The 15,285-nt window shown below is 55.1% G+C and overlaps 1 protein-coding gene across 8 annotated transcripts in view; it reads right to left on the bottom strand.

The window, feature by feature from the left end:
* Bcl9l (BCL9 like) overlaps nucleotides 1-15,285 on the bottom strand; it is a 30,042-nt gene that overhangs the window by 13,270 nt on the left and 1,487 nt on the right. Inside the window, exons 1-3 of one of the 8 annotated variants that reach the window (XM_038321729.2) lie at nucleotides 14,484-14,668; nucleotides 9,902-9,958; nucleotides 334-435 (exon numbers count right to left, since the gene is read on the bottom strand). The exons of 1 other annotated variant lie outside the window; for it this stretch is intronic. In XM_038321729.2, the coding sequence (XP_038177657.1) occupies nucleotides 334-435; nucleotides 9,902-9,958; nucleotides 14,484-14,572 (248 nt within the window). In that variant the 5' untranslated portion in view covers nucleotides 14,573-14,668. Of the gene's footprint in view, nucleotides 1-333; nucleotides 436-9,901; nucleotides 9,959-10,406; nucleotides 10,558-12,697; nucleotides 13,293-14,483; nucleotides 14,669-15,285 lie in introns of those variants that run through there. 6 more of the 8 variants (XM_038321731.2, XM_038321733.2, XM_038321730.2 and 3 more) reach the window with 6 other exon arrangements.

The raw sequence follows: 15,285 nt of genomic DNA, 5'->3' as shown, positions 1-15,285 counted from the left end.
GGGCATCCTCCTCACACCCCAATACTAGTGTGGGGGGGTCTGCTCTAACGGTTTTAGGAGGGAAGAAATGGAAGGGACCAGAAGCATCAGGCATAGCTAGCTGCCAGTCTCCTCTGCCTCTGGGCCCAGGCGCTAAGGCTGGCTGCCAGCTCCTGCCTGGGCCCAGACGTTCCCACTCTACCTCCCTTCAGCCCACTGGTGGCCAGGAAGCCAGGTGCCCAGGGGACTTCTCTCCAAACCGGCAAAGCTCCACAGCTTGGCTCCATCACCATGGGCCCTTCCCTTCCCCGCTCTCCAGACACACGTATCCCACCCTCCGTGACACCCACACACCTTGTCTTGTTAGCCAGGATCCTCATGGCTCCCACACACAGTGGGGCTACGGCCCCTGTGCGTGCCCAGGGCCCAGACAGGTACTCGATACTGGAGCAGGGACTGCAGCAACAAGCCCCAAAGAGAAAACTTGTGACTTAAGGAGGGGGTGTATGAAGGGGAGGGAAGGGAGAACCCAACAGCCCCGGGACTAAGGAACTGGATAGGGTAGAGTGGGAGTGGAAAGAGAAGACTTCTCTATCCTAAAGACCAGTCCAGTCCTCATCCCTCCCGCACCTTGTCCTCAAGGAGCTTGCAGTATCTAGCAAGCCCCTCACCCTGGACACCTCCCCCTCCCGAGGGCTGCAGAGTCAGAATTCACTAATAGGCTAGGTCGCAAAAGTGACGCGTGGGGTGGCTGTGCGAGGTCTGCTCTGGCCCACTGGGGGACTCCCACTCCCAGACACGCCCCTTACCCAGGATTCGGGAATCCCTCACGCCCCGCCCCAACACTGCGCCCTGTCCCCGGGCGCTGCAGCCTTCTAGGGGCCTGGGTGGGGGCACTGCCCTGCCCCGCCCCCAGCTCCAGGCCTAGCCCGTGCCCATCCCGGCAGGCCCGGGCGGGCAGCAAGAGGCCTGGCGGGGCCCCGGGGCTGCAGCTGGGCTCTTCTGGAGACCAGTAACGCTGGCTCAGATTCCTCCCAGACCGCAAGAATGCAGGAGCCTCCCCTCCCCCCTCCCTTGCACCCCCACCCCGCCCCCTTCGGCAGAGCCAGAGTGTAGAGACAGAGCGAGCAAGGAGCGAGAGAACCAGCGAGGCAGCGAGCGAGGGTGAGGGAGGCAGGCAGGGCTGCAGCGTGGATCTCACAGGCCCACTGGAGGGCGTGCGGACAGACACACAGACAAGTCCCCTAGGGACTGACTAGGAACTAGCCGGCCGGGCAGACTGGACGCGCAAAGCTGGGGCACAAGAGACCCACAAGCACCCTAACTCTGACTCACGCACACTTACAGCTCACACGTGGACAGGGAGACAAAGACACGCACGGAGCCCAGGAAACTAGAGATGCTCACGGCCAGCTGGCGGAGGTGTGCCCAAGGGACTGGGCAGTGCGAACCAGTGGGAGCCGCCGGGCAGCCTGGGGCATACAGACACGCCGGCAGCCCAGAGGAGTGAGAGCCGGCAGACTCATTGAGCAGGTGTGAAGACTGAGACCCAGACACAAGGGAGCCATAGAAAGTTGAGCCCTATAGTCACAAAGAATACACAGAGGGCCATAGATACACCAACAAGCTGACTTACACAAACACAGACGCCTCACCCAACCGCCCCCTGCTCTGTCCCCTTTCCCCGCCTCCAGCAGCGATCCCGGTAAAAGGTGGGGGAGGGAAGGGAGGAGTCTTTGGCCCTAGAGCTTCTTCCTCTGACAGGTCCAGCTAGACACACCCGTGCACACTCAGGCTCCCTGCTCAGCTGCGGGAAGCTAGGCTAGGACCTCCAAGTAAGGGGGCCCGACAAGGTACACTGTGGACGTCTAACCTTAACCATGTGGAACATTGGCCTTCCCCACTCCAATTCTGTACCTGGAAAAGAAGGTTCCAAAGTCCAGGGCCTAGCTTGCAGCTGTCACCCCCACACACACACACACACACAGGCACAGGCATACCACAACACGACAAGGGAAGATCAGAAGCAGGAATCACTGGGGACTCCTGGGGAAAACCAGACAGGTCAATGATGGACATGCAGCTTCCGCTCTCACCTTCATCCCTGGTTGATTCTTAGAGCTATCTACCCAGTTTCACAAAGAGGAACTGAGGTCTGGGGGGGGGGGGGGGAAGCTGTATTCTCTTGGGTCCCATGACAGCACGGGCAACCGAGGACCTCCATTCCAGGTACTACAGTGTCCTGGTGGAGCCATGACTGTTCATCTCAGCCTAAATCAAATCGGTGGGCTTTTCCCATTTGAGCCCCAGAGCCTACCAAGGGGGATGGGAATGGTCAGGGAAAAGGACATCTCCTACTTTCTGTTAAGGGTCTCAAAAACTGGAGACTTGGCCTTGGCATGGTGACTCACACCTATAATCCTAGCAGTTGGGAGGCAGAAGCAGGACCCACCACAAATTCAAGCCCAACCTGTGTTAGAATGAGTTCCAGGACAGCCTCAACTACTTAGCAAGATTTTATCTCAAAACCTTCCCTGAAAAGCTACCACTGGAGAAAAGAAACAAAAAAAACCAAACAAACAAACAAAAAAAAACTGTACTAATCCAGGAAGGGGCTGCTAGGAACTTAGTTGTCTCCAGAGGCCCCAGTGAATCTTAAACGTGCCCCCCCCCCCCAGGACTCCACCTCCTGCTCCCACCCAACTGCAAGGCAAGCTGAGTCAAGCACAGACAAGTCAGGACTTTGCCATCTCCCTGTCTGCCTTCCAGGAGTCAGCCCTGGCTCCCAAAGACCCCACTTCCTCTAGACTCCGCCCCACATTGGCAGGTAGGTGGGCTGATAATGGCAATGCTTCAGCAATGAATGCACGTCCCAGCACCAGGCCAGAAGGCCCTGGAGATAAGGCCTGTCAGGGAAGACCGCTGGGAACACAACCCTCTCAGAGTACAGAAAGGTGACATGAGCTCACAAACAGGGAGCAGGTGCAAGTCACCTGAGTGAAAGGCCAGGAGCAAGCCCATGAGAATGTGCCTGGAGCAAAGGTGCCGAGACAAAAAAGCTGGGGCCAGCACAGGTCTGTGGTCCCTGTTCTTGGGAGGCTGAAACAGGATCCAGGCCAGATACTTAGTGGGTTCTAAAACGAAAAGCCTGAAGTGGGGTCGCTTGCCTCCACTGTGGGCCACAGATTAGGTGTTAGTGAGAACAACCCCAGCCGGAGGAGCTCCAGGTATTTTGTGCCACCCCTGTTTAACACAACTGTCCCCTAACTGGCCAGGCATTCATATACACAGTGGTAATCTGCCTGCTTCCATGCTGGGAGCCTGCTTGACCAGGACACCCAGCCCACTAGCCTCTCTGCCCTGCTCACAACCATCTCAGAGAAGCCAGGCACTGTGGCTCAGGAAGCTGAGGCAGGAGGATTTTTAGGGATTCAAGATCAGCACAAGCTACACAATGAGTTCTACAATAAGACTCTACAGTAAATCGTACTGTAAGTCTCTCTACAAAATAAATATTTATTCCTGGTATGGTGGTTTATGCCTTCAATTAGGTAGATAGGGCTGACTTTCTGTGATTTCAAGAGGAACCCAGTCAACATACCAAATTCCAGGCCATCCAAGGCTTTGTAGTGAGATGCTATCTCTCTCACCCACCACCACCACCAGCACCATCACCACCACCAGCAGCACACAAAATACATTTTACTTCAGGGCTAGTGATGTCATCAGTAGAGCAAATGCTTCATCAGAGGACCTCTGTACAATCTTAGCAAGACCAAGGAAACCAAAAACAAACACAACAAAGAAGAAGTGAGAAATGTTTTGGATGGCCCATGTCCCCACATGCAGTAAACAGACTTTCAGAAAAGAAAACGTGATACAGGGGGACAGGGTTCTTGGCCTCTGGCTGAAGGAGATTCAGCTCCCCAGATAATGTCCTAATTCCCCTTTCTCCTGGTGTCAGGACTCCCCTGATCCTCAGAAACCCTCTTCCAGTGCTCAAGTTACTCCCTCTCCCTGAGGTGGTGTGACTCAGCTGGGTGGGGAGGTCAGGGATTTAGAGGTAGCTCAAGGAAATCTGCTTAAGGACCCAAGTTGTTATTCTGTTAGGGACCCTCTAGGTGGGGACTTCCAGGCTTAGCGTGGTTGGGGTCCCCTGGCCTGGGTTCCTAGCAACAACTCCCCTCCCAGGAATCCATGCAAATAAACAGTTTTGCTTGGGGAAGTTTTACCAGCGGAGTTTCCAGCCAGCATGCCCCACCTAGAGCCCCAGGTAAGGTCAAACAATTCTAACCCCGCAGGACCAGGAGTCTACTGACCCCAGAAACGTGCAATTCAGAATCTTTGCACCGAGCACCTGTGGGATCTCTTTCTGTTCTGCTCTTCGTGGACCACTGTGGATCAGCTGCCACCCCTAGACAAATGTCAGTCAATCAGGGGTCCTGAGCCTTAGAAACCCCTCATCCCCACCTTTACTTGAGTTCTATAAAAACCCAACTCTAACTGAGCTCGGGGGCTCTCTGTTTATTCCAATACATTGGACATGCGGAGAGACTGAGTTTGCAAACTTGCATAAAATAAAGTCTCTTTGCTTTTACATAGGGCCTCGATCTCCTTGTTGGTTTTGGGGGACTTCGCAGACCTGGGCATAACAGGGGTAAGTGACATTGCCAGAACAGTCCACCCTACTTCTGTAGGCTCTTTCAGCCATTACCTGTGCGTCCAGACCTCAGGAAGCAATCATGCCCTGGCAGTGGGGTGCCCCCAAAAGACTGCTGCCCCATCCCTAGCTACTCCCTCCCCCTAGGGAGAGGGGTGGGGAGGGGTGGGGGGGCACAAGGAAACAAGACAGGGCAGGAAGCCCAGGCAGGCAGCGGGCACTCTGGGCCAGGCACAAACAGCCAACACAGGAAACCACAGCCCACCCCCGCCCACCCCACCCGCCCAAGGCTCTGGGAGAGAGGAGTGCCAGAAGTCTAGTACCCTGACCGAGACCAAGGCCAGGGGTTAGCCCAGGGCAAAGGAGGTGCTCAAAGTCCTCCAGATCGCTCTGACCCAGACCCTATCTGGGGAGGGGGAGAGGAAGCCAGGCTGGCAGAGATGGTGCTGCCTCTTTAAATCCACCGAAATCCTGAGCTAGGCCCAACCCAGCTCTGGTTTCACAGGAAGGAAAGGAGTGCAGGAGCCAGCAGAGCAGACGGTAGTGGCTGGAATTAGCCCCACCGCCCAAATATATCTGGGCTTCACTGCCACCCCCCTGGCACTTCCTGCCCCCTGGCACCTGTACCAGACTGGGGGTAGGAGAGGGTCTAGGTGCTACTTCTCCCTGATGGAAGACCCCAATTTCAGGAGGTGGCCCGTTGCTGTGTGGCTAGGGAATGACTTCTCAAGCCAGTATTCCTACAACAGGGAAAAAAGTGAGCCAGGCCGTTTCCTGGGGGCCTTCACCTGGTCCCGTCTCCCAAGGGGTTAATCTAGCCCCTATTTAGGGGGGCATGGGTGGCCGAGGAACCTCCTCCAAACTGCCTGGCTACTGGGAACAATGGGGCCATTGTGGGAGGAGTGGAGTGCGGGCAGGCTGCTGGCACAGCCAGCACACCACGGACGGGACCTCGCCCAAACCCTGCCTGCCTAGCTCTGCTCTCTACCCCAGGTACTGCCAGAGGCAGACACATCCTCCATCCCTTGCCTTGCCTGCCTGGCCCAAGCTCTTGGCACCAGCAGTACCTGGATGGCCATCTAGTCCTGTCTACATTGACATGCCGGCAGCCATGACCCTCCAGGAAGCAGGGGCTTCTGGGCCAGGGCTAGTGGGGGTGGGGTGATGAGACCGGATGTATGCCTGTGATCCTCCTGCAGGGCAGACAGGAAGGCCAAACTGGGTTTCTAGTGTCAGTCCTGGCACCCTCAGGCAAGAAGGGTTTACAGGACTGTGAGAGTTGTGACAGGCAGGGTCCCCTGTCCCAAGGCCTCCTTTCCCACACCATCCCATAAACCTTCCCTCTGAGAAGGGGTGATGCCCACTGTAGCCTGGACCGGGGTTGGGACCCTGGCAGGTATGGGACGACGAGTGAATGAGAATCTACTCTGTAGCTGAGCAGATGAAGTGCCAATCACATCATGCCAAGTCCACCTCTTCATCCCTTTGAGACTCCGTTTACTCACAGACAAAATCACAAAGTGAGGTATCAACAGAAACCACCTAAAAATTGCATGTTAGCCCTGGACGAAGTCCCTTGAGCAGTCTCTCTTTGCTAACATAGTACCCAAGAATGAGGCATCTGTAATGAGAAGCACCATCTAAGTATGTACCCTGAGTACTCAGGCAGGTGGGGCATGTGGGCATCATTTTAGTGCTACCCAGCGACATGGCTTTTCTTTGCCCTCTGTGAAGAAGTTTGTTCACTCTACTAACATGGCCCCTGAGCATTCTTGAGTTTCCCAACTTTCTCCAACTCAGAGCAGGAATGCCGAGAGCAGCTATCTGTAGCTCCCTCAGCCTCAGATCTTACCCAGGAGGTAAGTGATGGAAGCTTCCCTTCTAGTGTGACCTTTACCCCCTCCAGTCTGACCCCTTCATAGCAATGTGTGCAGTGTTGAACCAGGAAGTGTGAGTTTAGTCTCTGGTCATGGATCTCCTTAAAGAGTAGAGAGGGTCTTAGAGAGAACGCACAGTGGAGAAGCCATTCTAGAGGGCAGAAGGGCCCAAGGAAGAAACCCTGTTGCCTTCTCAACTAGAAAGGGCTATACCTCTCAGGGGGCCCCACAAGCCCAAAAGGGTTAACAAGGTCCTAAAAATAATCCTGTTCCCAGCAGGACCCGCTGATCAGAACCCTCCAGCCATCTGTTCCCATTTTCTCCTGTTCACATTGGAACATCTGAAACCAGCCCCAGAGCCCCAGCCCGATCCCAAAATAGCCCCAGCCTGCCCAAGGAGCAGACCCAGAGGCTGGGCACACGACACATAGCCAGCTCACCAGCTAAGCACGGTAGCACAGGCAGATAAGCCCACACCTCCCAAGCCCAGGGGAAGTCCTCTCAGTCCCAGGAGGTGGGCAGGGCAGCAGGAGAGTTCTACTCCATCCCTCCTAGTCCAAGGCCACAGAGGGCACCTGCCCGCCAAGCCCAGGTCTCAGACCCAGGAGCCCTGCTATATTCCAGGGTTCCCATTTTTCAATCTCCAGAAGATCCCAGCCACCTGTCTGCTTAGGTCCTTTCTTCTCTGGGTTATCCAGCCCTGCATGCTCCTCAGGCAGAGGTCTCCAAGCTCCAGCCCCTACCATACCAGCCCCACCCCAGGATCTTGGGGCGTCCTGGTCACCCACTGGCACTCACATTCTCCCCTGCTGAGACTTTTGGACGGATTCCAGGGGTATCACCCTATGTCACCCTAGATATTAGGGACACTGATATTCCCCTACTCTCCTTTTGGGCTTGAGGCTAGCCCTCCCTGCCTCCCTGTGAGGTGCTGGGCACACTCGCCCTCCATATTCGGAGAAGGAGGCAGGCCGAACCCTGTCACTCACCTCAGCTCCACACTGCCATAATCTCCCTAAGGAAGGTCCCTGACTCCGAGACCAGGAAAGAGAGAAAGAGGCCATTGAAGCCATTTAAGGACAGTGTCTCCTTCAGTCCAGTGAAAGAACTGAGCAGCAGGGGCTGGGTGGTGGGAGGGCTCTAAAACTAAAACAAACAAACAGCTTGGGGAGGGAGGGAGAAGGGCTGGGCCCAGAAATGCAAGGGCAAGGCCATGGGGGTGTGGGAGGGGGGTATTCAGAACCCAAGTCTTTTTCCAGGTCTAAGGGCAACTACAAAACTTGCAATCACAGCATCAGCCTGCACCAACAGTAAGGAAACTGAGGCAACAAGATGAGTCTTGCCAGCTATGGTGGCCCATGACTTTAATCCCAAGACACAGAGGCAAGCAGAGCTCTGTGAGTTCAAGGCCAGCCTGGTCAGCAAAGCGAGATCCTGCCTCAAAATACAAAACCAAGCAGGGTGGTGTGGTGGTGGTGCACGCCTTTAATCCCAGCACTTACTAAGGAGGCAGAGGTGGGTGGATGGAGCTCTATAAATTCAAGACCAGCCTGGTCTACAGAGGAGTTCCAGGATAGCCAGAGCTGTTACAGAGAAACAGAAAACAAAAAAGCAAAGAAACAATTTACTATGCAGCTAAGAACAGCCTCGAACCCATGATCTTCCGACTTCTACCAGCAGAGTGCTGCTGGGCTTGCCTGTGCCTCCACACCTGGTTTACACCCAGTCGATACTGTATTAGGCTTGAACTCAGATCTTCATGCATGAAAAGCTAGCATTCTATTAGCTGAACTATACATCCCCAGTTTAGCCTTTTCTTATTTTTTTGTGATAAGGTCTTATTGTGTTACTTAGGCTGGCCTTGAACTCCTGAGGCCTTGAACTTCCTCAGCCACTAAATAGTTGCAACTCCTACAGGCAGGCTCTTCCTACCACCATAGCCAGCCTTGGAAAATACTTTATTCTTACGTTCCTGGGGTGTTGGAGTTTGCTGGTCTGTTTGTCTGTTTGTGACTGGAAATCACGCTCTAATCCAGAATGGCCTCAAACTTGAAGGATGACCTCAAATTTGAAGAGATCCTCCTGCCTCTACCTCTCAGTTCCTGGAATTGCCATGCCTGGCTTAGAAAGCCCTTTTATTATTCCCTCTTTGCAAGAAAGAAAAGTAGTTTGCCCAAGATACATAGCCCACCGTTACAAGACCAGGAAACCCTCCCTCTAGGTCTGAAGGGTACCAGGTCCTGCACTAAAGGCCACAGTTCATCCCAGGGGAAGAGATCAAAGAGAGCCCTGAACCCTGTGGCCTCGGCACAGGTGCCCTGCTGGGCCAGGCCTAGGCTTTCAGAGAGCAAAGTTCTCGGGCCTCCCCAGCCCCACCCACCCCCATCCGTTACCTCCTCACCTAGCCACGTCCCTAACAAAGTCAGCAAGACCTAAAGGCAGGTTTCCAGTGCTCCAGCACAGGCTCCTGCTGAGATGCCCAAGGCTATGAGAAGTCCTACTCACTCACTTACTCCCCCACCCCCTACCCGCCTGCAGCCTCAGGTGGGAGTCAAAGGTCAAGTGGGACTTTCCAGGGAAGACTGAAGTCCAAGCCCCCCTCCCAACCCACCTGTCCCATCGCTTCCCACTTTAACACAGTCCAAGTTGGAAGTAGATCGCGGCCTCCAGCAGGGAAAGTTGTGGTGGGATTAGGTGAAGGAACTAGAAGTTCTCCCTCCAGAGGACAATCCAGGAAAAAGGCTCCTCCCCCCTGCCCCTCCTTCCCTTCCCAAGCTTCTTTCCCTAGTCAGACAGGAGCTCACAGGAGTGTTTGTTGTGAATTCAGAGAGTTGTTGCTAAGTAAGGAGGAGGGAGGGGAGTGAGGAGGGAAGTGTGTATGTGTGTGTGTGTGTGTGTGTGTGTGTGTGTTTGTGTGTGTGTTGTTAGTATGCGTGCCTATGGAGCCAGGGTAGCAGCAGAAACCATACTACAGGGGTGGCTGGTGGCCAGTGGCCACCCTGGATTTGACTCAACCAGTAGAAACCAAAACCAAGGAGTGGGGACAAGAAATTGGGACAACCAGAAAATCCACCTTGCCCTCCGGTCAACAGACTTCAAATCTCCCACCTCCCACCAGAGAAAGAGACTTAGAAAAGGTCTAGAACTTTCGCTGGCACCCAGCTTTAACCCTTCCCTGTCCAACACACCCCTCACCCCAACAGTATTCTAAGTCGAAGACTATTTTCCCACCCAGACACAGAGGAGAATGCAAGAAGTTAGGGCAGAAAGCCAAGAGGAGGGAGCTCAAACGAAGGCAAGCAGGAGGCTAAGCAAGAGTGATACAGCCACGGCAGACGCAGATTGGAAGGCCAAAGAAAACACACAAGCACATGGACCCGCTCACCTCTGAGTAATGTGTGTCAGGTTCAGGCTCAGGGGTGTGCTCTGGGATGGGGGCTCCCTGTGGAGAGATGGTCACAGCTAAAAGTCCCTGACCAGTAACCTATGCCCCTGATCCTCCCAGAACCCCAACACCCTCCCCAACACCCCGCCATAAACATGTACAATTTACAGACAACCCTACAGCTCCAGGAAGTCTCTCAGAGTTGCTCAAGCCGCCCCCTCCCTTCTTTTCTGTGGATTGGCCAGGAGCCAGGGCTGACCCAGCTGCCCCACCACGCCACTCCCCCTCCCTGTCCTGGAAGCAGGAAGGAGAAGGCACTGGAAGACCTCAGAGTTAGTTCCCTGAGAGCTTGGCCCCACAGAGAGAGGGAGGGGTGGAGGACTCCCACGACCTGGCCTGAGGACCTGGGGGGAGGGGTGGATGAGGCCCAAGGATCCCAGCTTCCAGAAACCAATCACCCCCAGGTTAACTTGTGGCAGGGGGAAGGGCTTAGGTTCCTATGTACCTATGTGGTATCCTTAGCCACAACCCTGGTCCCCTGAGTCCTAGGGACCTGGTGTAGGTACTGGGGCTTGGGGTTAGGAAGGTTTCACAGTTTAGTAGCAGGCACTGGGTGAAGCTCCCAGAACAGGAGGGAGGGAGGCTGGTGGCTGGGCTCAGTTTGTACTGGGGGTCAAAGGGGAGTTCTTTTCCGAAGAATTCTGGGAGAGACGCCAACTAGAGCAAGCTGCTAACCACCCCTCCTCCCTCTCTCTTGCTGCACTGGGGTGGGGGGGTGGGGGTGTCCCTGCCAACCAGACTTAACCCTCTGCAGCCTGCATTACTTCTTGGCTCAAATGGAACTGTCAGGATGGGACCTCTGGCTGCACCCAGCGTCCAGGGACAGGGGTTAGGCCGCACAGCGTGCCCATCAGGAGGAGGCCATCTCCACAGGTTCCGTCTCACCACCCTGCCCTCCACCATCCAGGTGACTTTTCTAGACTCAGCTTCCTAAGGTGTCTGCAGTGACGTGCCCGCGTGCATGTCTCAGAGACAGATTGGGAAACAAACTGAAAATTCCCTGCCAAGGCCCTCCCTCTGCTAGGTCACTGAGCACTGTACCAACATAGGCCTCTCTCTATTCCTCCTTTCCTCCCACGGCACTGGGGACCAGAGGCTACCTGAGGGGACAGGGAAAGACTACCCTGTACCCACCTACCGATGTTGTCTCCATAAGCCTTCACTCATACAAATATCCTCAACCCATCTTCCTCCATACTGACCTTTGCATGGACTTCCAGAAAAGCATTTGGTTACACCTGACATTCTAAGAAAGGAAACTGAGTCCTAGCGAGGAATTGGAGCTACCCAGCGACTATATATCCCAACCAACATATATACACGATCATACTATCAACAGTCTGGCTCTAGCCAGAAGAAACAAACAAAACAAAAAAATCAAAACATTCCAGCTCTCCCCTCCTGCAGAAACCTTACCCATAGTCGAAGGGAATGAAGCTAGACAGCAGTAAGAACTTCCCTAGACCAAGGCCGCAATGGTCCACCCCAAATGCCTGGTTTCTAGGCCCCTCTGCTTTTTTGCTTGGGATTAAATTTTGAGTTTGTTTTGTTACACAACTGTTAACAGTGGAGAAGTGATGTTTTCTGAGCCTGAAATGCACCATCAAACTCCCAGGTAAGCTGTGACTGATTGCACCTGGTCTCCCACGAAGGAGGTGAACCTAGAGGTGGAAAGAGCATGTTCCCTTAGACCCTAGGCCCCTTGCTGAGCCATCCACCATACCCTCCAGACACAGGGTTGCCTGGTGCTGCTGAATACACAAGGCCAGAGAAGGAGAGGGACCAGCCCCTGGCAACAGTTTATCCTAGCATCTCCCCACTCCACCACTCTCTCCAAGGCCTCAGAGCTGCCAGAAGCTTGGGCCTCACTCCAGGAAACCCTCCCCTATCAAAGGGCAGAGGACTCCGCGTCCCAGAGAGCTGTAGGAGACCTGTGACTACAGCCCCCAGACAATGTTCCCAGCGGAGGAGACGCAGACCATAAGCACACAGAGACACACCTCCAGCACACTCCTCAGGAAGAACCCCCCACACACACACAAACACACACACACAAGTGAGAGATAGACAGACATACTTTCAAGGCACCTCCTAAAAATAGCCCAAACTTTCCTTAAGACCCGGGCAAGAGCGGCACAGTCAGAGACGACCCAAGAGAGCTCAGGGAACAACCAGACATCAGCCAGTCACACAGAACTACAGACACACCCACTCCAGGACACATGCACACAGCATACAAAGTAAAGTAGTGCAGTGTGTGTTCAAGTGTGCAAGCACACAAACTCAAATGGAGAATGACGAGCAAGGTACAGCGGAAAGTCAGACCAGAAGACAGCTGCGAGGGGGGCGGGGGCAGAGGGGCGGCAGGCAGGGAAGCACTCAGGGTTTCAAAACAATCCGGGTTTCGAAATGCTGGAAAGGCTGGATTCAGGGCCATTCCTGAAGCTGGGGAGGGAAGGGGGAGGGGAACACAGGCCAACTTGGAGCCACCAGCCCAAGGAAGAGGAAAGGGCCTGACAGAGGTGGTTCAGTCAGTGGGCATGGGGACCCATAAAGCGTTACCAAGTTAGGTGCAGCAACTGGCCGAGAACCAAGAGGGGAGGGCCCTGCCTGCTGGACAGAGGGCAAACGAAAGGCCTCCCACTGGTGTTTGCCACTGACAGGAAAAGTGAAGACCCAAAGGACCTCCACTCCCTTCAGGACTGAAAATAAGAAGCCACCACACCCCTTACCTACCCACAGGACAAGGAGATCACCCCTTCTCTCCAGAATAGTATCTTGGCTCTGCTTTTCTAGCTAATAAGGGTCAAGCGACTGGGGGATGACTGTCCCCCCCCACTTGGGGACCTCTCCTCCCCAGAAGTCTTCATGAGAACAGCCTCAGTTTCCTATGAGTACTCCCACACCCAGGAAGCCACCTCTCCCTGCTAGCCAGAAGATCCTCACTGTCCCTCCCCCAACCTTCAGGGAAAGTAGACAGAGGGAGGGAGAGAGGGAGGGAAGGAGGGAGGGGAGGTCAGGCCAGGCTGGGGGTGGGGTTTGAGGCATGGCCCTGGCACCCAGCAGAGGAAATTCCAGGCTCTAACTCCAGGCTGCCTTCAGGGCCACCCATCCAAGTGACATGCCTCAAGCAGCTCTGAAGCTTCAGGGCTGTGGCCTTCTTCACCTGTCCCCTCAGGTTCTGGCCCTGACCACCCAACCCTCCAGCCCCAGCTCTGGAGCTCAGAGGTCCAGACTTGGGAAGATTTAGTAAGCCTGGAAGAAATCCCCAGCCCAGGAAGGAGTTCCTACCAAGCATGTTGGACAAATCTACGCCTCTTTCTTCAGGCCCCTGAGGGCAGTGGGCACAGTGCGGCTATGGGTGGGCAGCTGTTGGGCTGGCAAGCAGGGGCACAGATGCCAAGCTACAGCAGCCAGGCGTTCAACAGGTTGAGCCAGTCCCTGGAACAGCCAGCCCCACCCCAGGGAGAGCGGGCCTGGCAGAGGCTCCCAGCCTGGGGCACCCAGCCTGTACCGCTTTGCTCCCACGGCTGCCCACTTTCCCACGGTGCCATCCCCCTCTGTCCCCTCCCCCCACCAGGTCAGCACCCGGGCAGTGCCCAGGGCTTTGGTACAAGGAAGCAAGGGATGCCATTTCCCTGTCATCCTTGGGTGCCCAGGCTCCTCAGGTACCTCACTATCGCCAATGGAGACACTCAAGGAAAGTAAACATGGCACCAGGGCTACATCAGTCCCCCACCCCCACCTGCTACCGGGATTCCTTTGATCCCAGGAAGACTGGACACAGACACTCTGGCTCCCTAGAGCTGCCCCAGGGCACTGGGACAGAGCCTCAGCCTGAGGCAGCACCAGAGGCAGGGTGAGGGTGCCCTCAGCAGCGAACTCATCTGAAGGTTCCCTGGCTGAGAGGCTGCAGGGTGAGGGCTCCCTCCACTTTCGCCAGAGCTTCTGCAGCCTGCCACATGGTGCTCTCACCCCCTCCCACACACACCACACACACCCTGCACTCCAGGACTCCCTGGAATACCATCTCAGGCACTTCCCCCAAAGGCAGCCAGCCCCCAACCAAAGGCAAACGCCCCCCCTTTATACCACATTTCCTTTAATCTAAAGCAGGTGCCAAGCACTCTGGCCCTTGCTGAGTCGACAGTGCCACCCTGCCACCCACTAGGTCTCTGCCCAGTCAGCTACTGCCCTGCATGGTTATTGAAGTGGAACCCACCCCCTCCCCTCAATTCAAGGCTTCAGCATAATCCAGGTACCAGGAACTTGCTAACTAATCGTGGGTGCTATGTGTACTTTGAACAAGCACTGACGCTCTAACTCCAGATCTCTGGGAACCACCAGCCTTTTCATGAGCCCCCCACCTCATTCCAAGCAAGAGCAACAGATCTTAGCAAAGAAACTCCGGCAGTGAGGTAGCCAGAACCCGGCCCTTCAAAAGCCAGGTAGGTGGGTCACCTGAGGGAAATAGTGTTTTCCTTCCTGGTAGCAGAGTCCTGCCTCCCTCCCTGCTTCTCACCTCCAGCCATTCTCAGCCTGTCCTGAGGCTTCCTCTGTGGGACCTGAGAGCTGACTGAGCACGCTCCTCCCCTGGAGCCATGAAATCATGGTCTTGACCAGAGAAGACAGTTAAGCCCATGCTGGGGAGCGGGGAGCAGCAGCAGAGGAACTCCTTGCCCCTGGGAGGTGACTGACCCCTGGAGAGGCTGAGGAGAAGGAAGTAGGAAGTCTAAGTATTGGCATTGGTGGTGGTGTAGCAGATCCAATACAGGCAACATTCCCAGAGAAAACAGAACATCAAGCAGTTCAGTGGGAGGTAGAGAGGTGGAGTAAAAGATCGGGGTGGGGGAGACCCCTTTCTAGAGCTCAGAAGCAGATCGCGCCTCCCCCCAAACAACACTCTTTCTCCCGAAGCAGAGGTTCCCCCAGACAAATTATGAACACATACCCCAAGCAGCAGACAGACAGAAGGAGGAGGGAGGAAGGGGGTGTCAGAAAAACCCGGAAGGAAGGAAGCTGGACAGACAGACAGAAGCTAATCCTTGCTTCATTGCTCCAGAGACAGTCTTAGACTTCCAGGCTTTGTGGGATGTTCTATTTCTCTGCCTCCAAGAGGGAAAAAGGAAGGCTGGATCCCGTCTCCTGAAACCAAATCCAGCAGCCTTCAGACAGGACCATACTCTAGCCATGCAGGAGGCCTGAGTCTTACTTCTCTTCCTTAAATCTCCACCCACACCCACCCCCGCCCTAGGAGCTCCTTCGGATCAAGGAAGGAGCCACCTTCCCTAAGCAGTATAGAGAAACCTCCAAGGAACTGTGTG

This window comes from Arvicola amphibius, chromosome 3 (assembly GCF_903992535.2).
Source record: "Arvicola amphibius chromosome 3, mArvAmp1.2, whole genome shotgun sequence".
Classification (NCBI taxonomy): Eukaryota; Metazoa; Chordata; class Mammalia; order Rodentia; family Cricetidae; genus Arvicola; species Arvicola amphibius.
Note: the sequence above shows the minus strand (reverse complement) of the source record. Positions and strands in the feature narration are given on the sequence as shown.